Source organism: Nothobranchius furzeri, chromosome 4 (assembly GCF_043380555.1).
Source record: "Nothobranchius furzeri strain GRZ-AD chromosome 4, NfurGRZ-RIMD1, whole genome shotgun sequence".
In the NCBI taxonomy this organism is placed as follows: domain Eukaryota; kingdom Metazoa; phylum Chordata; class Actinopteri; order Cyprinodontiformes; family Nothobranchiidae; genus Nothobranchius; species Nothobranchius furzeri.
In genome coordinates, this window is record NC_091744.1 from 69,279,130 (window position 1) to 69,305,813 (window position 26,684).

The window sequence follows — 26,684 nt, forward strand, 5'->3', positions numbered from 1 at the left end:
AGTATATATATTTATATATAATATAGTATTTATTACACACACACACACACACACACACACACACACACACACACACACACACACACACACACACACACACACACACACACACACACACACACATTTACAGTTCTGAGATTATTTCTAATGCTGTCATATGACCAAACACTTATGCATTATCACCCCCTCCCCTTCTGAAACTGATACATAAATGGCTACTAGGTGAAAAACAAATATTGTTTGTTAATGTCGGCCCAGTTTTACTTACCAAACAAAATATGTAAAAAAAAAAATTACTAACATCAGCCGATACTGATATTGATGCAGATATTTCGTGCATCCCTGGTTAATTTTAATTAGCCCAACTCTGCCGAGCTAACTGCATTTTGGAGATGCATGCAAAAAAACAACTGGTAATCAGACTGCACCAGTGTCCACCATGATTGGTTTAATATGTGAACGATCAACCTGAAAATTAAAGTTCAGATTCGGGGTTCAGCGATCAGCTCTAGAGCTGACATGATGATGTTCTGGGGTCTCGTCAGACTAGTCCCCAGAACAGACACAGCCTTCTATATAAGCATGATTAGCTTTTTTATGTAACCTGCCAATTACATTTATTTGAGATAAATCAAAATCTGGCTAAATCAGTATTGGCGGGTCAGAGCTGTACAATAAAAAAATTGGTATTGGCCCTCAAATCCAGAATCGGTGCATCACTTGTTTTATTTGACCCGTTTAGCTTTAAAAAAGGTGATTAATGCAGAAATGTTTCCACGGATGTATTTAAAAGTGGGATCGCTCAAACTGTAGCGCCACCTGCTTACAGCACACTAACAGGTGCCCAGGATGGACAGATTCTCACCTTGCTGGTGGCGGTGGCTAAAGATCCTGGCAGTACTGGAGAGTTGGTCACCTGCACAGACAGGAACTTGTTGTGGATGAGCGGCCAGGCCCCTTCTACTTTACACGTCTGAAACTCATCTCCGAAAGTCCGCAGGTGAGGGTCCCCAAAGAAGCCGCAGTGAGTGTAGTTGGGCGGCGCCGTGTTGCGTGGGAGGCTGCGCTCATAGTGGCACACCTCAGGTCCGTCAGAGCGTTCTTGGCTGTCTGTCAGGACCGGAGGCGGTGGAGGAGGAGGGAGCGGGGTCCGGGCCCGTGGCTGGGATGTCGGTCCGTCCTTGGAGCAATTGTGTTGATTCATAAGGTCCTCTATGCCATGCTGGGTGGCGTGATAGGACAGGTCACCCCTGCAGGATCGTGCTGTCCGGACCACACAGCTGTAGTACACCCGCAGCGCCGTGCAGGTGTCCTTCTTGGGTCCAGCGTGGAGGGGGGAGGCCAGATATTCAGAGCTACACTTGTTGATCTTGCACTGCAGACTCGCTGTCAGGGACAAATTAGAGTCAAAAAAGGGTAACTGTGCCATCCAGAAACACGATACACAAAGCCAAAGAATAAGAACCTTTCCCAGACTAATCTACCACACGGGACACATTCTTGTCCCACACAAAGGCTGGGATGGTAAACATAACTACTCATTTACCAGAGAATAATAAAAAGAAGCATTCATTTTCACATGTTAGTAACTAGTTGGCCTTTATAAAAACAAAAAAGAGAGATTTAAGGCTGAAATAAAACTAACATCATAAAACAAAGTAAAAAGTGAACATCCAGACCAGGATCTTTTCACACCTAGATGATCTTATTTAGATTAAATTATCATCTGGTTCTAACCTCCACTGATAAGCAACACTGCTGGTATGGAGATTTGCTTTCTGAAGCATCTACTCTACATACGGCTACCTCTTTACACAAGGATGGGAGTTATACCAACACTAGAGGTGTTTAAAACAAGAAGATGTACTCAGATTAGTCAATAAGAAACTGTAATCAGCCCAGATTGATCTAGTTTATTTGCACTTTCATGAATTCCCTGAAGAAAGATTTGATTACACAAATTATAGGCACAAAAACCACTACTGGAATATAAATGAAACAAATCTCAAAGACTGCATTGTTGTGTGAGTTCTGCCTGATTGTGTGTGATCAGTGTTATTTTTTTATGAAGGATATTGTTTCGCCCAAAAACATGAACAGAAAGCTGCTTTCAGAATATTCTTTACCAAAGAGGTCCCCCCCCCCCCCCCCCCCGGAATGTAATTATTTGCTATATTATAGCTGTTATGGTTTCATGCAAAAATAATCCAACCACAATTAAAAATATATATTCAAATCACCTCGAACAATTAAAGATAAGAGTGTCAAATGTTTTATATTTAGTCAGATTTCAATCTGACCCAATAAAATCCGCAGGTTATTTAGTAGGACACGGTGGCCCATTTCTCTTCTAAAACACAACTTTGAAAAATAGTTACTTTAAAGCTCATCAGACAAATTTGTCTTTAAATACTCAATAACATCTGATTGAAACAAACAAAAAAAAAAGAAGCAAACTTTTGTCCAACATTTTTATTTTTGCCATTGGAAGAAAACTAGTTTTGGAGACTTTTGGATTAGATAAGAGATCACATCTGTGCCAACTGAATAAAAAGTTAACTTTTGCTTATCCTACACAGGTTGTTTTATCCGTGCCTGACTCAACAAAGACAGAAGTGTGTTTCTTACCGGAGGGTAAAAGTGAGAAAAACACAGCCAGGACTCTGCTCACTTCAAGCGCCCAGGGTATCCCTCTTTTCCCCATAACCATCCATCCAGCTCGGGGTCGCACGTCGCTCCTCTCCCTGGTCACATTCAGTAAAAACAAGGGAGAAAAGTTATCCGGAGGAAACAGCAGAAACCAGCCCGTGACGCTCTCATCGCTGCCCGCTCTGCTGCTGCTTTGTTCCCCTCCTCAGAGAAACTCGCAGCTCGGCGGGCAGCGGAGCTGCGTTCCTCCCGGGGAGCGTGGAGGAGGTGCGGCCGGACACACTCCACCAATCACGGCTGCCTGTCCGGCCCTTACCCCCCCTTCGTCTTCTCTAAATCTCACGTTACACCTCAATGTGCAGACTTGTTTGAGCTTTAACGACGTACAAAGTGGCAGCGCCAACTCCCATCAGCAAAAATGCCTTGTTTTGTTTGTGTGAGCCCAAAGCAACATTAAATAACTGGAGACAATAACAGGAACTGTTACTGATGCATAAACAACTTATTTAGTTACTCTTTGTTCATGCCAGATCACACAGCTAAGGTGGCACATGCAACATAAAGCTACTCAACAACCCAAAAAAAAAAACCCACAATAATGCTGCAACACAGCAGCATTAAAGGTGTTGAACACTCGCTTGATCAATATGTTTGCAGTCGTCTCTGAATGCCTTGTAAGTCGTATGGGGGGAAAGCTCAGAGGAGCCTGTATCAGCACAGAGAATTCAGCTGAAAGTTGCTTCAACAGAATTTGGATATCTTGCCTCTAATTGGCTAACAGCAACACAACTCTGACTTAGTTTGCTTTGCAATATCGATGTTTCATCTCCACAAACATCGCCAGATTGGAGGAGTTCTGCCGCGTGGTGAAGTTGCTAATGCTAACGGTTAGTTTCTCCTGGTCGAAACGCTCGCTGCTGTTTCCTGGACGATAATCCAACAACAACCTTCCCAGTCGCGATGAGTTCATGAACGTTCAGTGACAGCGTGTGCTTTTCAAATCCCAGAGTTTCACCGTCTATTTTCTATCAGAAGCAAATGCAGGAGATAGGTGTAGGAGACTATTTCATGTTCAGCCAGCATGAAACACAGAATGACCGATTATAATCAGAAGTAATATTTAAAAAACATTTTTTTAGTGTTCCACACCTTAACCCTGCAACATAAAGCTGCACAATCACATTCTTCAACATAACAGCATGAAACTGCAACAAAAACCTGTATACTACACAACAACGTAAATATGCCACATAAAAACTAAACCTACAATCATAAGCAATAAGAAAACAGCAGAAAATGTGCACAGTCAAAGCACAAAACACACGGATGAATGTTGATCAATAAAACTTAAATCTGGAATTACAGATCAGCTTTTCCAGGCTTTTGGGATTCACTGGTAGGTTGTGAAGCATGTGTGTGAAAAACGATTTAGAAGATATGAACAATATTTCTTTTTAATTAAAAACATGCACAAACATCTTGGCAACAAATTCATCACACGGTACAAAAGACCACCTTCAGTGGAGCTCTGGAACAAGATCGCAAAAAGAAAAAATGAATACAATCATGAGCAACTGCCTGCAGTTTTCCTTTTGCGACACTATGATTGTTATTCTTTTAATCATTGTGATAGCGCGTGTGTTTTCCTGACCTGCTCGCTGTAGTTTAGTTTGATACATGCCAAAGAAAAAACACCAAAGCTCTTATTTAACATGAATAAATATCAGGCATATTTACCCATAATCGCTATAGTCCTAGTCACTACATGCTTGCTTAGAATGGGGATTGCTGTAAAGACACTGACACTTGTCAGCTACTCGATGCAATCTGCCGGTTTTTTTAATAGGAAACCTTTTACTGGTTGGCTTAAAGACACAATGTGTCGTTTTTTCCATTAATTTCTAGAAATATCCATCATAATGTTGTTGAAAATGAATGAAATTATGCCCAGTTGTTGAAAAATATTGACGGTCAGGTCTAAAATACATGGAATCGGAGTTAAGTCTGGGCGACGCCATATTAGATGCCATGTTTCCTTCTACGGGAGCCCGTGAGGACAAAATGCATTTATTGATTTGTAACAAACGGTTACAAAACTTTTGTCATTCTTAAATGTTGTTTTACACATTTACCTCGTCACTTGGTGCCAGCGATGAAAGGGTGTCTGATGTGCTCGTTATTTTGCTAAAGTTTGCACTCCCCAGGGCTTTTTGACCCTAACGGGCATCCGTTGGTAAGGTCTTACTCCAACCTAAAAATACTGCTTGCTTGCAATGATTCAGGTATCCACTGCCCCCATCGCCAGGAAAAATACACACTATCACTTTAATGAGCTGAACGCTATTGGAATGTTTACTTTGTTCAGTGCCTTGAGATGACTCTTCGTGATTTGGCGCTATACAAATAAACTGAATTGAATTGAATCTGCATACTAACTGTTTCAGTTGTGTTTATGCCAGATTAAGAGGATGAATCAGATTAATGAAGCATTAAGAAACTCTTAGAGCAAATGTATCTGCTTATATTATTATATGACATGTTTGCATCAAACTGGACGTGACATTTATTATTGCTACAAAGAACCAAAGAGAAAATTGTTGCCCCAGAGCCACAGGTTGGAAACCGCTTTAATTTATGCTGTAAAATAATAGGAAATATTCAAAAGCTGTGACATCAGCACTAAAAAGATGTAACATAAATAACATCTTAAACAAAGCATGTCGCGGAAAAGTGATGACAAGCCTGTCTACTCGGGTTCCACTCTGTGAAGAAGTGATGTCATATTTGTCTGTTTTTGCTGACAAATGCTTGAACCTCTCACTTCTGAGACGCCGGGAACAAGACCATAGTCATAAACTTTAAAAGCAGCTCAAGTGCAGAGTTCTCCAAAGCGCCATCAGTTCCTCCTGATAGATGACAGCTCGTAAATACTTCAGAAGGTTTTAACTTGTGATATGAGGGACGTTGGCAAAAGAGTTGACCGACTTTGTAAACAGCCAGCTGCTGTCACCCCTCGTTTAAAGAGAAACACTCCCTCCTCTGATGATTCTTCAGTTTCACAAATGTTACATCACCGAGCCTTTCATTGAAATTTCAGCTGAACCAGGAGCTGATGGATGGCCGTGTGTTCAGGTTGTGGCTGGCTGTTACAGTATTTTTCCAGAGTGGTGAATGTCTTTGTGGTTGCTGTCCTCCCCCACTCCCACACCCCACCAGCTCCACCACGGGTGATGGATATGTTCTCCTACAATAAGGTCTGCGCCGGCACATGTTCTCAACAAGGGTGGCCCCGTGTAGACTAACTTACAGTAAAACGCAGAGTTTTTACACCTGAAATGAATGGGTGCAGCTGAAAGCTCTAAGCTGCTCTCTGAGATGTGTTTGATCAATTGCAGACTATTTATTGGACTGCGGCTGCAGCAAACCCAAATTAAATCATCCTTTAATATTTGGGAGGCTTTGATTTATTTAATTTTTGTTATTTATCGGTTTACTGCTGAGCGGAAAAGGTCTTCAGTCAGGCTAAGTGGTGCATATTCACCTGTGGTAGTCATCTGTGTTAGACGTGCTTGTGCACAATTAGCTGCAACGTGCATGATAGCTTAAATGGTTATTGTTTAGGATGGTTTTGCTCAGTTACAAGACAGAAATAAGTCTCAGGTTTAGTTATTCTGGGATTTTATTTTTTCATATTTGATTAAAAAATGCACTTTGAGACTTTTGTGTAAGATGATTTTAAAAGGAGAGTTTTGGATTTGAACTCCAAGATGTTTGTTTTTGTTCACTATTCTGCATCAGATAATAATCCAAATAAGCAATTACACGGCAAAGACTATTTTCCAAGCCACACTTTAGTTTTTTTATGTCCAGCTGATTTCATTATTAAAGACAATCAGCAGCCGCAGCATTGACAAGAGTCTTCATAATCTGCATCTTTGCACAGAGCAGCAAAATTTGCTTTGTGGCTCAAATTAGTGAAATAAAGTCTAGCATTGAAAGCAACTGATTTAGAAAAGAGCTTGATTTAAAAGGTGATGATGTCAGAGTAAAACAAACACATCAAACAAAGCTGCTAAAACGGGTCCAAGTTTCCAACGCTCCTCTTAGATACGTTTAAAATCCTTTAATGGATTAAAGATCAACAGTTCCAGGTCAAATTATTCCAAGATGAAGAGGGAGAGTTGGAAAATTTATTTTTCTCCAAGTGCAGTGAAGGTGACGAAGAACTGGGAGCATAGCTGTGTTCATTAGGTGATATAGGAATATAAATGAGCTGGCAGAAGACTGAGGATGGATTTTTAAATGAAAATATATGAAACCTGAGTGTGGACAGTGATGGACCTGAGGATCACCTTACAGCATCCAGCATTCCCAGATAGAAAACAGGGAATTTTCATCCTCATGAGGGAAAAACAGCTTCAGCTAACTTTCAATATGGGCTTAAATAAAATATCTTCATCCATTACAACCAATACAATAGTGGGAAAATTAATTATTTGGGTGGATTTTATTGCAGAGAAATGCTAGAATGTCCTTTAAAAACATTTTTTTAGTATTGTAGTTATTGGATTGGCATCTCTAGAAGGTTATAACATCATTAAAAGTCTTAATGACGTTGTCAAATATTAATTGTTAGGTTTTTCAGATCCATCATTAAATGCAAATAGGGAGAAAAAATGAAATACATTCTCTTCAGTCACATTCTTGCATGGAGGAATACACAATTTCAAACATGTCATGATGAATCTAAGGCCTGGCTCTGTGCTCAGTGTCCAAATGTTCCCTACCAGATCTACCTCGACAGCTTCTCTTTTCCAACAGATGGCGCTTGTTAAAGAAACCTCAAACCAAGACGCACATGGCTTTACGAGGACAGGCAAAGCTGTCATTAAATGTGAGCTGCAGGACAACCCCGGTTATTGGTCTAATTGGAGCTGTCAGGCATCTAAAGGATTGAACAGGTGAAAAGCTGCATCCTGCAGGCGCGCGGGAAGCAAAACCCTCCACAAACGCACATTAAAGTCAGCTTTATGGTGGCGAGCCATTGGCATCATAACATATTAATAAATGTCCTTGTAATGAAAGAACGAGTTGTTTTATATGTGACATTGGAGAATCAGATCTTCTTTTGTGCAGAAATGCATCTTTTCAGACATTAAATTGTTGGTAAAACTGCATATTTCAGGTACTAAAACGCAGAATGTTTGTTTAAACCGCCCACAAATTGCAGGATAAACTCTTATAACATACATTTACATGAAAGAAGCAACACGGACAAACCTTTGCGACTGCATGGGCTCTAAGCGACTCTGGAGTTCTGCAGGAACCCGAAGCGAACAAGAGCAAAAAGAAGGAGACTCTCTTTCCTTTTGGTTCAAAAGAGAAAAAAACCTCCGTAATGATGCAGAATGTCACAATAATCCGAAAGCAAACGCACTCAGCGGCTCTCCGAGCGTAAAATCCACCAGTCGGTGCATGATCCCCAGTAGTGCGCGCTGCAGTCAAATCAGTTTTTTTTCTTTTAAACGTGAAACAGCAACTTCTTCGATCCCCACGGCCTCATTTCTTAACTCGTTTGACATCAGTCGATCGGAAAGGAGACATTATGAGAGATTAGGTCCAGTAATTGGTCTCATCCGCGTGGAGAATCCAAATTGTTGGTTATTGTCGACGGAGGGGAGAGAAAGGAGCCCTGAGGGTGAAACCGCTGCTGCTGCTGCGCACAGCCCGATCCGCTGTCTGGATCTTGTGAAATGGCTTGTTAGAAAGTGTGAGAGAGACAATGATCGACTCTGCGTGACGCTGCGTGGAAGCCCCAAATTCCCAGAGCACCCCCCACCCCAACCCAACCTCTATTCATGTTCTAGTTTTGCGCACACGTCTTTGCAGGAAATAAGGGTTTGCAAATGCGCAGCTGCATAAAAATGAGATATTTGATGTTTATTTCCACAATAAATTCTGATCAGCGAGAAGACTCTGCACCTTTGACAGAACTGATGTCTTTTAGTTTGCCACACTGATTGCTTAACACCCCCTTACTGTCAGATGTATTATAGAATGACCTCCACCTACCCCTCATCTCTGCAAATCACAGGTTTGAAAAAGACAAATCCATAAAAAAAAAAGCAGGATTTACTGGGGTATCAGACGGACAAACACTTTGCAGCTGGGGGAAAAAGCAGAGTGGGGGGTGCTAAAGCTGCACCTGTGTTTTAGGATCAGAAAATACAACCACAACCCCCTCTTCTCTTCCTTCTGAAGTCCATGCAGAATCTCCACATGCTCCAGTTTATCTGTAAAGCCTCAGAACAATCAGAGTCCTACAGGGTGCTGATTGTAAAATTAAATACTGCAAATTTAACATTTAGCTCCTCCTTACAATACAAACCACGTGGTAAATTTTTAAAGTTCATGTCTCACCACGTTCATTTAGAAAATTACAGTGTAAGGCTTATATCTAGCTGTTTGAAATTTCTGCATACATTTGAATCAAATCTAAATATATAAAGTTACATTGAAATGTTGAAATCTTAAAAAGATGATAAACTACATCTCACAAAGTTAAAGCGGAATGAAGCAATCTCTTAAATAAAATCACAGAAACAATTTGACTCTAAATACTTAAATGCAACCCCATCTATTATATATGGATTTATTTATTCATTATTATTTATTATTATTTATTCATATAAACTTCAATCAATGCAACATTTGTTTTTGTTTTTAACTTCTGACCAAAGTCCTGAACAGCTATGCAAGGGTCTTGTTTTCTGACTATTCCACCATCACACATCCTTCAGGGTGAGAAGTTGACAGCAGTGCAGGTAGACGTTTCACTTGTGTCCTGGATTGTGAACGACCTCGCAGAGAGACAGTGTGTGCACCTTCAGAACGGTGTATTGGACACAGTGGTCTAACACGGCTGTTCCTTCCTCTTTCCTCTTCACCCACCACTACTTCAGCCACTGTAGTGAAACCTGCCACATTCAGAGATTTCTGATGACTCTGCAGTGGTTGGTTGTATTGGAGTGAGGAGTTGGAGTATCAGGCAGCGCTGGACTCCTTTGTCACTGCAAATGTATTAATTATACGAGTGAACCACATCTTCAAAGTCCACCTTTTAGACTTACTATTTTTTTTCCTTTCAAACGTATATATTAAGATTTGATTTTAAATATTCAAATTTATTTTTATATAACAAAATCTGATTCTAAATGTTTGTTTTGAGCAATATTTGAAGCTAATGCAGAATAATAGCAGTATGTTTTTTTTTTTGCATGACTTTACAAACACCACTCTACTGATGCATCCCAAAGACTGAGCTGATTAGAAATGCCTGATGAGGCTGTGATTTCTTTTTCTGTCGAGATGGATCTTGCACTGAGCTGCAGAACACATACAGCTGTCGTCTTGCTTCATTCGTTTGTGCACCCAGCAGCAAACTGACCTCTGCAAAACCCATCAGTCCCGCCTTTCCCACATGGCCATTGAGAAGCAGCATATTTTACACTGATGGAACAAACAAACATGAAAGAGTGACACCCCGGTGTGGAAAGAATGGCTTTGGTGGCCAGATGCATGCCCCTACCTCAGAAAGGTATGTGCAGCAGCTGTGTTTGAGATAATGAGTTACTGCAACATATCAGTTTAACATGACCATGATTTAAAAAAAAAACATTCAGATGTTCTGCATGCATGGATTTCATTGTGCTTTCATGTTAATTTAATAGAAAACTAAGACAATCCAACATTTGTTTTACCCATTTCATCTTCACTTAGGACTGTTTCTCTTTATTTGTCTGTGCATCCTGTTAAAAAAAAACAAAAATAAATCTGTCAAGGTGAAAAGAAAAGTTTATTTTGCAAACTTGTTATATAGACAACGCATTTTTCATTTGCAGGCAAAGGCTCACTCGGTTTAGACAAAATGTACACACGTCTTAAACGCCTTACTTTAGCCACACAATTAAAGGTGTGGAGAAATTGTTTAATACATTCGCAGTGATCTCTGGTAAGAATGCCTTGCAAGCTGTACTCGGGACAAAAAAAAAGTCTGCTGCAGCAGAGAGTGGCAGCAGACAGCAGAATTTGGATTCTTATTTCCTGATATTTGGACATCTAGCCTCAGATTGGATGACAGCACCACGACTCTACCACTACCTCCATTTGCCCTGTGACAATGATGATTTATCTCCACAAATAACTCACATCAGGAGCTGCTACCATGTGGTTGAGCTGCTAATGCTAATGGTTAGCTTATACTAGCTGAGATGTTTTCAGCCTTCCCTGTCACGACTCAAGATGGGCGAGTCCAGGAATGTTAAGTGACAGTGTGACGTAGATCTGTCAGGCTTTTCAAATCCTAGATTTTCTCTGTCTATCAGAAGCTAATGCAGGAGATAGGTGTAGCAGACTATTTTCATGATCAGCCTGCACGAAAAGCTTACGGTGACCAATTATAATAAAAAAGTAACAATTAAAATTTTTTTTTCAGAGTTCCACACCTTTAATCAAATCCCACAATTTTAAATTTCATTAAAGGCAAAAGAGTCCATCTAACGTATCAAATATGAGAGCGTCACGGTGTGTTTTACAAAACATGGAGGAAAGAAACATCAAAAGTGACAAAAGATGTGCTCATGAACACATGACCACATGCCGGGCATCAACTGCCTTGGGTGTGAGAATGTGTTGCATCAGCATGTAAACCATTAAATGCTCAAAGTGACTTTGGTGCTCTTTGAGCTTCAAATGCATCACAAGAAGCTCATCTAATTGTGTTGAGCTTCTGTTATCAGAGCCGGCACACACAACTCTGCACTCAGACCTCTCTAAAGAACTCGACAGAACAGTTTGATCCTCTATTACCTTCAAGCTAAACGTGAAAGCTCATTACCAGCTCACAAACATCACTTGTAACAAAGACGTAATAACTTTCAGCTCAATCCACCTTAACATCTACCTGTTTGTGTCATTTATCAAGCAGATATTTTCACTGTGCCCCTAAGGAGGTGAGGCAGAAAATAATTGGATGACTAAAAGATTTTTTTGTCTGCAGAAACAAGAAGTTCCATTAAAACGAGAGAATTCACAAACCTAAAACATCCACTTTAGACACCCAGAAGAAAAAGAAAGCACATTAATAGCTTAAATGGAGCTGTGTGCTTGTGGCCAACCCTTACTCATCATTGAAAACAACTTATTTTAAATTGCACAAAACAATTACTGCTCTCCTGTTGAGGTCAACAAGAAGTAATATTGCTATAATATTCACAAGTGCTTGCTGTTGATCTGAGCTGAAACACATTTTGAAGGGAACCTCCACATATCCAGTAAAAGCAAGACTGGTTTATCTGGTTACATTTCAGCTTTTGCTGCCATTGGGTGTTTCTTTGATTTTACATTAACTTGGCATCTGAGAGTCTCCCTTGGGAATGAAAATGCATTAGGATGCATGGTCACAGACATGAATGGCATTTAAAGAATAGAGGTTGGTTCAGGCAGTGTGTCCCCCTTTGGTAATAAGATGTGAGTATGAATTCAAAGAGTCCCATTAGAGACTGATAAATGGGACTCTGATAGAAATATCACCACAGGAGGAGGAGACCGGGGTGTGAAAACCTCATTGATTTTCTTTTTTCTCACTTTGCAAAGGATGTTTTTTCACTTTTCCTCTTTCCTTTCTTGTACCAGACATTTCAGCAGTGAAGAGACTTTATAAATGTATTAACTTGAACATTTATGGAGAAATTCAGAAGGGTGCCATTCCAATGCAGGAAATGCCTACTTGGGCTTGGTGTGCACTGAAAAGAAACCACAACTGAACTGTAGCTTTGGTGAAACTACAAGTTTAAAAAAATTATATATATATATATATTTTTGAAACCACAAGCTTAAGGAGGGTCTCATGGTTGGACATGCACATTTTTGTGCTTTGTGCTTTTATCTTGTTTTAGTTAGGAGATGTGACAAGTTGAAGGTATCCTTCACTTTTGAGGAAATGCTGTTACTGAAATAAATGAAACGTTGACCAAGATCTCTCTGTACTCTGGGGGTGATCAGTGCTTTAAACGGGCTGGTACACATCGGTATGCAGTACAGGCACTTCTAAATTATACCTCACAGCGTACCGGGACTTTTGTTCTAGTGTACAGAGAGTACCGGTAGTTTTCCGCGCTCATTTAATATTAGAAATTCCTGAGATTTCTGAAAAATACATTTTCATCTTCAGTTAAACACATCTACACATCCACAGTGAGTGAAAGAAGACAAAATATATGTTTTGATGTACAATATGCAAATATACTGAAAAAGCTGTGGGAATGTTAAATGTTAGTTTGATAAATATTTAGGAAATTTTCAATACTCAATAATTTTCATTTAAAAGTAACCCTGGGTTTCTACTGGATGTGTATTTCTCACATAACATTCATGAAGCATGACACACAGCTAATAGCTACCATTGTATTCAGTGGGTTCATTTTCATGGGGCGCATAATAGCTTGTCTTGCACGCGTCCCAGAAGCACACTGTTGTGCCTCTCGGTCCAAACAGGAAGTCATATACGGGACCAGTGTAATAGATCTGGTAACTTTCAAAATAAAAGACACATGCACATTTCTTGTCAGTTTATTAGTAAAGAAAAATCATAATTACCTGTGACGCCTTTGTCACTGAGGTGAAAAATCAGAAACCTTTTGAATACATGCTGTCATGTTTTACCTAGCTTGTTATCACATAACTAGCCAAATCACGTGTGATCTCGCAACTCTCAGGTAATTTTACAACCTCAAGGGACCAGCTGTGTTGAATGCATTTGCTGCTAATTAGCGTCTGAAATGCTCCTGTTGGGAAGAGATGCGCTGCTGAGGTTGTTTCTTTTCGCATGCTTACGTATCCGGTGGAAAGCCGAGGTTAGTGTATGGGAAATCATCAGTTTGTGGAAAAGTCTTCAAAAATAATAAAATTCTAACTACGATTGAATAAAACAATAAAACTTATAATAATGACAGTTCAGTCACATTAAGTCAAGTTTCGATGACTCTTTTAAACTTCAAATGAGCTCCAAAGTAGGCGGAACCTCTATGTTTTTACCAAATTCCCGTGGTGTGCGTCTGTCACAACTTTTTTGAAATCTTTGTCTGTTTTTCAGTGTATCACTACCAAAATCCACAACAAACTACTACTCACTGAACAGCACATCATGATGTAACATTTCCATGCATTATTAGCTTGGCTGTATCACACATGCCGGCGAATGAAGCGGAGAAGAGGTGAGGATCCAAACGGGGTGAGGAAGACAGGCAGACAGGTAGGAACGTTTAACAATCACTTAAATTTGGAGCATGCAGGACATAGAAACAATGATCCGACACAAGACACAGAACAGAAGGGGTTTAAATGCACGAGGGCCGGGAACAAAGGTGATTGGGAAACGAGAGGCAGGTGGGAGCAATTAACGGAGACACAAGGATGAACCAAACGGGGAGACAGGACAGGGTGTGACAGTACCCCCCCCCCCCCCCCCCCTCAAAGGGCGGATCCCAGACGCCCACAGGAACAAGGAGCAGGGCGGGAGGAGGGGGACCCGGAGGGAGGGCCAAGAGGAACCGAGGGACCAACGGAGAGGAGGCAGGGACCAGCAGAGTCCGGGGGCCTGCGCCTGGGGCAGAGGAGGAGGAGACGACGGGCTCTTGGAGGCCTGCTTCTGCGGCAGAGGAGGAGGCGACGGGCTCTTGGAGCCCTGCGTCTGCGGCGGAGGAGGAGGCGACGGGCTCTTGGAGGCCTGCGTCTGCGGCGGAGGAGGAGTCGACGGGCTCTTGGAGGCCTGCGTCTGCGGCAGTGGAGGAGGCGACGGGCTCTTGGAGGCCGCCTGCGTCTGCGGCAGAGGAGGAGACCCCGACGGGCTCTTGGGGTCCGCGCTTGGTGATGGCAGGACCGGCGGCGGCCGGAGGCAGAGACGCCGGAGGAGAGGTCCTTGACTTCTGGACTGGAGGCGGCGTTGTCGGCCTCTGGGCTGGAGACGGCATCGACCACAGGACTGGAGAGAGCGTCGACCTTTGGACTGTCGAGAGCGTCGACCTCTGGACTGGCGAGAGCGTCAACCTCTGGACTGGCGAGAGCGTCGACCTCTGGACTGGCGTGAGCGTCGACCTCTGGAGTGGATGAGGCGTCAACCTTTGGAGTGGATGAGGCGTCAACTTCAGAAAACGAGGAGGCATCGGCTTCAGAACACGAGGAGGCGTCGACTTCAGAACACGAGGAGGCGTCGACTTCAGAACACGAGGACGCGTCGACTTCAGAACACGAGGAGGCGTCGACTTCAGAACACGAGGAGGCGTCGACTTCAGAACACGAAGAGGCGTCGACTTCAGAACACGAAGAGGCGTTGACTTCAGAACACGAAGAGGCGTCGACTTCAGAACACGAAGAGGCGTCGACGTCAGAACACGAGGAAGCGTCTACTTCAGAACACGAAGAGGCGTCGACTTCAGAACACGAGGAGGCGTCAACTTCAGAACACGAGGCGAGGCGTCGACCACAAGACTGGAAGGGGCATCGACCTCCATCGACTTCTGGTCCGGTGGCGTCGATTCTTGGTCCGGAGGCGTCGACTTCTGGTCCATCGACTTCTGAACCGTCGACGTCTGGACCGTCGAATTCGGGACCGTCGACTTCTGGTCCGGGGGCGTCGACTTCTGGTTCGGGGGCGTCGACTTCTGGCCCGGGGGCGTCGACTTCTGGCCCGGGGGCGTCGACTTCTGGCCCGGGGGCGTCGACTTCTGGCCCGGGGGCGTCGACCTCTGGTCCGGGGGCGTCGACTTCTGAATCGTCTGCTTCTGGACCAGAACCGTCTGCTTCTGGGCCGGAACCGTCTCCTTCTGGGCCGGAACCGTCTGCTTCTGGGCCGGAACCGGAACCATCTGCTTCTGGGCCAGAATCATCTGCTTCTGGGCCGGAACCGGAACCATCTGCTTCTGGGCCAGAACCATCTGCTTCTGGGCCAGAACCTTCTGCTTCTGGAGTGGAGGCGGAGCAGCTGCGGAAGGGGCTGCCTGGACAGGATGCAGTGCAACCTCCGGGACCACCGCTGGAACAGGCTGCGTCTGAACTGGTGGTGCTGGAAACTGGGAGAGCAGGGAGGACAGACCATCCAGCTGAAGCTCCTGAAGGCTGAGGGTCTGATGGAGCTGGGCCAGCTCAGCCCGGAGACCGGCGAGCTCCGCTGGGCGGACCTCGGGCTCGCTCCTCTGGCTCTGAGATGAGGGAGCTGCCGGCTGGACCGAGGCCCTCTCCTGGGGGTTCGAGGAGGATAGAGTGTCCAGGTGGGACTCCTGGAGGCTGACTAGCTGGCGGATCCGGCCAAGTTCCGCCTGGAGACTGACGAGCTCTGTCAGCTGGGTTGCAGGCATTGCTCCTCCGCCTGCAGATGACGGAGGTGCCGATTGGGCTGGAGACGGGACTGCTGATCTGGCCGGGGGCGGGTCCAAGCTGCTGCGTCGGGCAGGGGCAGCGGCGAGTCCGCAGCTCCGTCCCGGGACACAGGGCTGCGGTGGAGCTCGGCGTTTTCCCCCACGCCGTGGACCAACTCCGGGGGAACAGACAGCCAGGCTCGTGCCTACGAAACTGGAGCGATCTGGAAGCGGCTCCCGGTCCAAACTCCCCTCTGGCTCCGGGAGGGTGGAGAGGAACACCGAGGCCAAAGGTCGGTGACGGCGTCTTCAGCGAGGCAAAGCTGGAGGAAGAGAGGCTGGCCGGTGGTCGGAGGAGAGGAACCAGAGCAGGGACTCCCAGGGTAGAATCTCCCCGCTGGATCCTTTAACGGGTTCTGGTCGGATCATTCTATCACACGTGCTGGCGAATGAAGCGGAGAAGAGGTGAGGATCCAAACGGGGTGAGGAAGACAGGCAGACAGGTAGGAACGTTTAACAATCACTTTAATTTGGAGCACGCATGACATAGAAACAATGATCCGACACAAGACACAGAACAGAAGGGGTTTAAATACACGAGGGCCAGGAGCTAAGGTGATTGGGAAACGAGAGGCAGGTGGGAGCAATTAACGGAGACACAAGGCTGAACCAAACGGGGAGACAGGACAGGGTGTGACAGGCTGCTTAACAGAACTGATCTCAACTAAGTTCAGTACAATTAAAAAACTCCTTTAGATTTTGTACGATCTTCTTAATTTGTAGACAGTTTATTTTACTTTTGAATCATGTTTATGAGCATCCACGACTTCATTTGCATGCAAGATGGCATAAATACATGCACGAAAAATGAGGCTTATCTCAACAAAACAGCTGCCTTTTTTAATTTCCTGCTTCTGAGATTGTGCAGAAAAAGAGGGCAGCTGTCTATATTCAGTTTATGAATGTAAAATTAGATGAGGTTTAACTCCTCAGTGCGGAAATAATGGAAATGCTGGCGTTGTGCCTACATTTGTCTCCTGTGTTATTATCATCATTGCCCTGCTTTGTGTTGCATTTCATGCAGACAATAGATGGGAAAATTTACCCGCTGATCAGCTGGAATTAAAATGATAAAATGGGTTTCTTGCAAAAATAAATCAGACTTAATGAGTATTGTTTAAATGAATGCTTCCTTTAATCTATTTGGTGTCACAGCTGTATAAGTGCCCCTCATGCTTCGGTGCTGCAAAAATCCTAAAAAAAAAAACCCTTTTTTTGCATTATTTTTTTAAAATGTAAAAATAATAAAGTCTGATGACAGAAAAGATGCTCTGACCACAAAGATTCCACTACAACAAGCTAATTTTCGGTTCTGCACGCTGTCCTAAATGAACCCTTCTTGGGGTTGTGTTTTTGGAAAATAAGCAGCCAGTCTTGAATTCCTCACGTCTTTTATGTTTTGGCTTCCTCTGCTTGGTTGTTGAACTTTACCAGTGTCCTGCAGTGTTGTCATGTATGCACAGCTGCAGGAGCTTCAGACTGCTCTCGCTTTTGTCACGTCTTGTTTCAATAGCTGCATAGAAACCCGGTGCAGGTGGATGCAAGTTTAAAAAAGAATACTTTCATAGATATTTTGGCCTTTTTGATACATGCCTCAGAGTAAAAGTTATAAATAATTGGTATAAAATCTTTCTGAACAGACTCTGTTTGGAGAAATAAGGGTGATACAGACCTGTTTGTGCCTTCTTTAACCACTATGTTTGTGACATTTATTTAGCATTTTCACTCGTCTAATAGGACCGCCAAGCCCCCATGAGTAGATTTTCAAATGTTAAATGACCTGTATTTGTACGGTATAGCACCTTCTTAGGGTTCTACAACCCCCCAAGTTGCTTCACAACATAATCAGTCATTCACTCATTCACACACACATTCACATGCTAGTGGGATGAGCTACGATGTAGCCACAGCTGCCCCGGGGCACACTGACTGACCACGTTGACTGTTCGTGCTGCAGTTAAACCACTTCTTCCTCTAAAATGATGGTAAAGAAACAACACACACACACACACACACACACACACACACACACACGCACACGCACACACACGCACGCACGCACACACACACACACACAAGCTGATCCTTTATAATTTGAGAAGCACAACATCGTACATACTGGTGAGAAAACAATATAACGTTTACTTTCCTATTATCTTTTCAAAGAGGTTGACAAATTAATTCATTATTACCTCCAATTGGGATGAAGTGTTGAGACTCATATGTTGGTGTTTTTAAACCCACAGACATGAGTGTGCACAAACGGTTTGCCTACACTATTTTCCTACCCTGATCTATGGTCACAAGCTTTGGAATGTGACCAAAAGAATGACATCACGGATGCAAGCGGCTGAAATTAGTTTTCTCCGCAGGGTGTCTGGGCTCTCCCTTAGAGATAGGATGAGAAACTCGGTCATCCTGGAGAGGCTCGGAGTGGATCTGCTGCTCCTCCACATCGAGTGGAGCCAGTTGAGGTTGACACCTCCCTGGTGAGGTTTTTCGGGCACATTCACCTGGGAGAAGACCCAAGGGACGACCCAAAACTCTCAGGCTCTGTCCACACGTAGCCGGGGATCTGCCAAAACGTTGATATTTTTCTACTTTTTGGCCTGTCATCCACACGAAAACTGAGTTTTTTCTCACGAAAACGGATCTTTTTAATAACTCCGGCCAAAGTGAAGATCTGCGTTTTCTCCGTTTTGGGTGTCTGCGTGAGGACAGACAAAATCGGAGTTTTAAGGTCCGCAACGTCACTTTCCGCGACAAAAAATGCTGACATCACGTGTGCGACCTGTGTTTACACTAGCCAACAGCATGGATGCCCTCAGAGCTGCGCTCGCTTTATCAATCGTCCAAGTGCTTTTTGCTTGTTTGTTTTTGCAAGCGGAATTACTGCTCCTTGCGGAAGACCACAGATGAAGGACGAGGGTTAAGAACGGGGGAAGTACTGCCGCCTACAGGTCTGGCATGTCCTTAACAACGTATTTATCCGGGTACGTGTGGACAGAGTTTCTTTTAAAAATGAGGTGGTGTGGATGCAAGTTTTTGGAGGGGCGGATATTCGTTTTTTAAAAACCCTGGCTACGTGTGGACTAGGCCTCAGAGACACTATATTTCACACCTTAGGAACACCTTAGGAACACCTTAGGATTCCCCCAGAAGAACAGGCCCAAGTGGTTGGGGAAAGGGAAGCTTTAGCACACCTGATTTACATTGCCTCTTCAGGAGGACATCAAGTGCTGCACATGCCTGTTAATCACTCATTCATTTAAGACAGGTGCGCGGCAGCAGCAAAACATTGGTGTTTAAAAGGGCAACATGGAAAACCTGCAGGACAGTGTGCCTTGAGGACCAGGGTTGGGAAACACTTGGCTAGAAAACCTCTACAAAACAATGGTTACTTTACCCTCACATGCAACATTGTCTTTTGTGCTGTCCTTGTACAACAAAAACCAACTAGATTAATTTTACATTGCACAATTATTTTACATGGAAATCTGTTGTTATCTACAAGCATAAATATCACCAGCAGCACCGAAATTAGGCACAAAATTATTTTATAATTATTTTTTGCCAAATTCATAGAGAGACATGCATGAATGGCTGTGAAATTTTCAGATCGAAGCTGCCTTGGTTCAGACTTTCAGTCCTGATGAATGGAAACTCTATTTCTCCACACAGACGCTTTAATTAATCAATCTTCAGTGGATGAATGAGTAATTATTTATACCTTTTATCCAAAACACACTTCGGAATGAACAAAATATCCCTTTAAGAAGACAGAATAGGAAAAGTTCTTATCATATCATTAAAAACCATATTTTGTACAAATACTAGAAAGAGCTCATTTGTTTCCAGTCCAGAAAGAAAATATTCATCACTGAGGAATAGTGAACGTGCTTGTTTTTCACGGCTCACAGCTGCTTTTTAGCTACTTTTTATTACAACCCTGACCACACACACACACGCACTGACTTTACACTTCCCTTGCCAAGACATCGGCCCTCACTAATCCCATATCTCACCCTGCTGCACATTTTAATACTCCATTTCCTCCTTTTGTATTAAAGAAAACACGAGAAACCTCAAATGAGCACGTCTTAGATCCTGTCAACTTTTCACATCAATTGGTCCCTTGTTCTGAGCTCTGAAGTCTCATCGCAGGTCAGTAAAGCTGAACTGGTGAGCGAAATAACTGCTGCTATTTATAGTCTGTATAAACCCGTTGAAGAAAGTAATTCACCAGATTAATTTGAAGCTCATTAAGATGTATGCTAGCCTCAGTGGGCCAGAGGAGGAACCAGTTCCCATTAGCAGTTCCTAAAATGCCTTTATTGTTAGTGAAGACGGAAAGGTTGCACCACAGCGGGTCGTCCAACCTCGTATCCCCCCCTCGCTCAGCCTCGTCCACTTCATCTCTGCAAAGTGTGTTGTGGTTCTCTAATGAGCTGTGGAAATGTCAGCGCTTAGGGTTGGGAGTAATTGAGGAGCTTACGGATGTCTAATTACAGGAAAAAGACTCGGTTGTAAAATATCATCTCCCTTTCTGGGTCTGTGAGGCAGTGGACCTCACCTCCGGGCTAAATGATGTTGTTATTGATTGAGCGTGTGTTATGTAAAGTAATACCGTAATTTTCTGCCACGGTTTTAGCTGAATCAGGTTAACAAGATCAGACCCTGAGAAGAAGAGAGGGCTCAGTGCTGAACAAGCTGTAAAATGTAAAATGAAGAAGAGGAGCTGTTCAGTCAGGTGTTGGTCAAAGAGTGGGGTGAAGACGAAGCCTGTTAATGTTTCACTGACAGCTCTTTGTTGCAGCAACGCTGAAATGTTGGAGCTTGACTAAAGAAAGAAGTGAAACAAGAGGAAACTCTAGCCCCTTTAATAATAATAAAAAAAAAATCCTAAAACCAGAGCCAAAATAACATTTGTGAGTCATAGCTACCTTCAGGCTATGCTGACTTTATCTGCTCTGTCTGAACTTGCACTCTGCTCGTCTCACTAGTAGCTTTAACTAAAACGTTGCTGAAGAAACTCTTATGGCATCTGCTATGCTCTCACAGAAAGGTCCAGCAGAAGCTTAAAGAACATCTTGGCCAATCAGAGAACTGGCATTTTCCCACCTTGCAGGGTGTAGGCAGGTTGAGACAGGAGAAGAGGAAGGCTGACAGCAGGACAAGTGACACTCAATAATCTGGGTATGCAATAAAAATCATTAATAAAAAAAATTTCGTTTTGCAAAGTAAGTCTGTCATGGCCCAGCTCCACCCATGCCTGTTCCGTCAGCAACCACAGCCTGCTCATCTCCCATGCCACTCACCTGCTCCTCCTGCCATATAAGACCCATCCTGCCATCCAGTCAGATCATTGAAAGCCTTTGAATATTCCAGCGTTCAGTTCAAACCTACTGTCTTGTTTTTGACCTTCTTTATGCTCCTTGGATTCCTTCGTCTTGCTCTTTCTGGATACCAAACACATCTCTGATAACTGGACTTTAGATCTTCCCACAGACCTCTGCCTCTCGCCTGCCCCTTCTTGGACCATCCTGCTCTGGCTCTGACCCACACCACAGCCTGCTCCTCTGGTTTACTCTGGTAATCTCAGGGATATTCTTAAACTTTTTCTGATGTTCAGTTTTTCTTCACAGGTCTTCCATCTAAGCTATTACAGAGTCACCATGGCAATGCTGCACACCAAGAAAAGTAATGGCACACCTCCTCAGACTGAGCGGGTCAGTTTGATGTATGATATGTGAAGGGGTACTTCTCTGTTCAAGTTGCACAAAGTAAGATAAAAAATAAAAATAAAAGATATATATAAAAATGCATTGTGATATGTATTCAAGGAACTTTAGGATAAACCAACGGACAAAAGGAAGTTATGAAGCAGTGGTCTTTTTGTCTTTTGTTTACATTTAAGTTTTAGTTGTCTGTAGTTAGAAATGATCAGGATGCTTGTGCGAGTATCAGTAGACCACTGCAGGACTCGTCAGGTTCTGCTTGGTCATTTTAGTCTGATTTAGTTGATTTTAGATGTCCTGTTAATTTCTTTTTTGCTTTATGTCATGCATTGATTCCTATGTGTTTCGATGGGAAAGACCCTAATAAAGAATTAAAGAGGCTGCTTTAGAGGTGCATATGGGCCACATTACTGCAGGCTCCTAAAGTTCAAACAGGAGTTTTCTCATAAAAACATTCTAACATGAACAAAAGTTTATATTTTATAAAGAAGCAGATACTTTCTTCCTTTTCCGCCTACTCCACTGCTTGAAAATTGAGATGAGTTAGGAAAATCTCGTTATATTAGAAATCTGACTTATTTGGGGATTTTAATCCAGTGAGAGCTTTAGGTTTGCAATGCAAAGAAGGAGAAATCCTGTCTCCTCGTCTTTATCTCCTCACATCTTTAACGTCAAATTATGATGCAGTCACTGCAGCTTATTTCTTCCTCAGTTTTTGCTCTTTGCTATCATGACTGTATTCAATCACTTATGCATACAAATCAGACATCGCCAACAAAACTCCCCGATGGACTCTTCCCTGCAGGTTTCACATGTTCCAAAACACCTGAATCAAGTGATCTAATCATCTCCTCACCTGGCTGAGCTCTGCAGAATAACTGTGTAGTTTGTATCAGGTGTGTTGGAGGAAAGGGAAGGGTTCAGACTTTCAGACTTGGACAAAATAAGTTTAAAATGAAAAAGGAAAGCTCTAATGACATTCAGGGGTAGAAATAAATTTCCATTTATTTCAGTAGATGCCCTTTTAACACTTAACATTAAACCACTAAACTACAGAGAAATAACGGGCGCTCTGTTCCTTAAAAAGGAATTCGTTTTCTACCTCACTGAATGCTCCATTAGACAGAGCTGACAAATTAAGAGGAAAATTATTTTAACTAGATAAATTGCATTCCTTGCAGAAATGCTGTCTGAACTCAGCCTAGTGTTTACTTATATTTAATTAATTAATTAATTAATTTATTTATTTATTAAAAGTTTTGTGTGTGCGTGCATGCATTTATTTGTTATTCGTGAGTGTGTGCGTGTGCGTGCGTGTGCATGTTCCTTAGGAAATGGGTTGTGTGTGTGTGTGTGTGGGGTGCAACTGTCACCATTGTTTTTATATTTTTGGGGAAATTATGGGATTATGGGTTACATGGGGTGATTTTAACCTGTAAAGCACTTAGAGCTGTATTTTTTGCATATGAAAAGTACTACAAATAAAGTTTGATTGATTGATTGAAATGCTATTGAATGCAACTAGTTTAAATGCAGTTTGCTGTGTTGTGTGCTTTTGCAAACTCTTGGGCTCCTTAGAAGCATATGAGTTTAACTTATGCATGAAATCATCCCCAAAAGCTTCAGAATGAGGAGGAGGAAGAGGAGGAGGAGGAGTGATATTAGGTGTCAAAAACCAGCTGCAACAAAAAGCAGCTCTGCAGAGTGCATGTATATTTTTGTAATAAAATACTGATACATTTGGACCAAAACCATGCACATATTTCAAAACCTCTCAAATAATACTAGATAATGTGTTAAAAGGAAAAATTTAATGCATTTTATTTCTAATGTCCACCATTTGAATGTGTTTTATTGCAGTTAGTAATGGCTGGAGAGAAAAGTGACTTGGTTTTCATGCCTTTGCCTCTACATGCCCCTGAATCATCCACGTTTCCTCCAATTTGTGCCAGTCAGAGTAAACCAAGGATGAAACATACCATCAGCAGGTACATTTTTTAACCATATGACAAATTAGGAATCTGGGTTATCAGCAGATTTGTCTCATGTGTCAGTGCAAACAAGTACTGTAACAGAAAGCCTTCACTGATGACAAAGAAACCCACAAGAATGAGTTAAAACCACTTTAAATTAAATTTAAATCATATGTTGAAAAGGCTGCATGTTTAAAGATATTTTCTATACGAATGTGACCTCATCCTGCATGACTGAGGGAAAAAACTGCTGAAAAAAAATGAACTGAAGAAATCCGGGATAGTGAAGCAGCACTATAAAAGCTTTCTTTATAAATCAAGTGCACAGATTTTAAAATTTAACCAAACTAATACATTTTTGCACTTTCGGTGAGCAGATTTTAGCCTGCGGGAAGTCCTGAGGCAGCTGCGGCTCTCCCTTGTTTTCAGGCTGGAAGCAGCATCCATCCATCCAACACCCAGAGAGGATCTGGAGAGTTCACACCAGCTTATTGAAGGTCTATGGAAGCCCATTCCCACCACTCAGATAAAAAAAAAGAGATTATCTCATAATTATGACTTAGCTATCTCATAATAATGAGATAGTATCTCATTATTATGAGATAGCTAAGTCATAATTATGAGATAATAATAATTTTTTTTAAATTTGATTGGCGGGAATGGGCTTCCATAAAGGTCTGAGGAATGATAAAAAAAAACTTGACTACAGCTTTGTTCTGCAGGTCTTGAATCATATTTAATGGCAAATTAACAAGATAAACACCATCTGTAATATCTGAACTATATTTTAGGTAAATCATGTAAATGCAGACAAGACTGATTGATTTATTATTTATTTACGGTGATGAGGCTGCACAGTGGAACCAAGGGTCTTGGGTTCAATGCCCTCTTGCATGCGGTTTCCTTGTTTTCCCTGTGCATATGCATGTAGGTTTCTTCATTTTCATCCCACAGATCATGGCTTACTGGTGTCTCCAATCTGTTCCTGTGTGTGTGTGTGTGTGTGTGTGTGTTGTTTGTCTCTACATGACCTGATGGATGCCTTCCCCGGGACATACCCACATTTCACCCAGATGGAGATGGACATCAGCTCCTTGCTACCCTGGAAGCTGGTACTAATGAGAGGGCTGAGTGCATTAATAACAGTTTTAGCAAAAAATAAATAAATAAAACATTTAAAAAAATGACGATTATGTGAAATAGTAAAAAGTAAAATTTAAGATGTAAGTGGAATGACTTGAGACTTGGGTTTTGGTCTGAATCAGCCTCTGCTTTTATGTTTTATCAGTGATAAGAACCATTAATCTGATTTATTAAACCACCAGCAGCGCGGCGAGACCTGAGCAGAAAACCAAACCCTGCTTGGATGAGCTCAAACTGGATTCCACAGCTTCAGGCTCCATTTTTCACTGATTATTATTATTCCTGCAAGAAAATACCAGTTTCTTCATTTATTTTAATGAGATCAGTGCACTGGGCTGGAAGCATAGTGCCTCAGAGCTCATCTTTTGTACCCTTCAGGTGAAAATAATAGCTTATGTGCAGCATCTAGGCATTTTAGAGACATCTAATTTCAGTTTTCATCTTGCAGCCTGCAGCCAAAAGCAGCATCAACCCCACACTTGTGTTGTGCCTTTATTAAGTCCTGTTGAAGAAACGAGTAAGAAGCATCTTTCATGACACATCTATAAAGGGCTCTTGATGCATCCACTTACCTCATATTAGCATGTTTCAGCACAATTGTAACTGAAGTAGGTAGATTTCCATTTTTATCCAAATGTGGGTTTGCTGAAAGGACAAAGATGCAAATTAGTTGTGATTTTAAGGTGAACTTGCAGATTTTAGCTGAGACCTGAAAAGAAGCTTAAAAGAAAAAAGAAAGCAAATCATCAGGAAGAAAACAAAACATGAAAGAGAGATATTTTTATTTCTTGAGATACAAAATCTTGCAGGGTGGGAAACCAGTCAGATGTATCAGTGGGACACAAAAGATGCCAAAATCCAAGAAAAGACAAACAAAAAAAGCAACAAATGGGTAGATTGAGACAAAGACAAATGCAGTGGGATGAACACAAAGTCTGGACAGCATTTTGGGAGTTAGCAAAGACAAGTAATAATTATCATGTGTCAGGAAAGAAAGGACATGATTGATTTTCTTAAATGCTGAATTCAATCACAGAAGCAAATAAGGCCTGAGGCAATTCAAATGTAACTATCAACCAAAATAAGAGCCTAGGTACTCATTTAAATTAAATATCCTCCATATTTCATTTATATTACTTAGATATCCAGCAGAAATATTGTAAAATGCAGTCATAAAATGCTGCTATTTGTATTAATAGTAGTATGAGCTAATAATAGTCGGAATTAACCAAACTCCAAAGCATATTTTCTGTCTTAAAACAACTCCAACCTTCAAAATGTCAAAACTGTTCACTAACTCCAATATTTGAACCATTGCAACATAAAGATTTACATTTCATAATTATTTCGGCATAAATGTGGCTGCTGGTGCTGTTTGCACTTAGAAGTAGGTAACTAAAAGCTGAAGAATTTCCCACAAATTACTGTGCATCGCAAAATCATAGTAGTGTAAAGATTTATAAAATAGTGTTTGCACAGTTTTTTATGTTTTTGGAGCTGATTTAAGTATAATCCACTTAGGGATTTGGATTAGCCTTTAGCTTTTAGTCAGAACTAATGTCTTTGGTCCACCGTGAAAGATATCTTTGATTCAGAGTTTTTCTGTTTTCATCCCAGAATTTCCAACCTTTACTCAGATCCACCACCTCTGGAACAGCAGGCAAGGCTCCGTTGGAGCTCGTTAGAAACTGATGAACATTTAATGTGCT

General features: G+C 42.2%; 1 protein-coding gene across 2 annotated transcripts in view; it reads right to left on the bottom strand.

The window, feature by feature from the left end:
• rgma (repulsive guidance molecule BMP co-receptor a) overlaps positions 1–25,586 on the bottom strand; it is a 30,116-nt gene extending 4,530 nt beyond the window's left edge. The window contains exons 1-3 of one of the 2 annotated variants that reach the window (XM_054733100.2): positions 25,548–25,586; positions 2,629–2,744; positions 866–1,386 (exon numbers count right to left, since the gene is read on the bottom strand). In XM_054733100.2, coding sequence (XP_054589075.1) covers positions 866–1,386; positions 2,629–2,744; positions 25,548–25,552 — 642 coding nt within the window. In that variant the 5' untranslated portion in view covers positions 25,553–25,586. Of the gene's footprint in view, positions 1–865; positions 1,387–2,628; positions 2,745–7,929; positions 8,443–25,547 lie in introns of those variants that run through there. The other variant, XM_015964528.3, reaches the window with a different exon arrangement.
• Between the last annotated feature and the right edge of the window lie 1,098 nt (positions 25,587–26,684).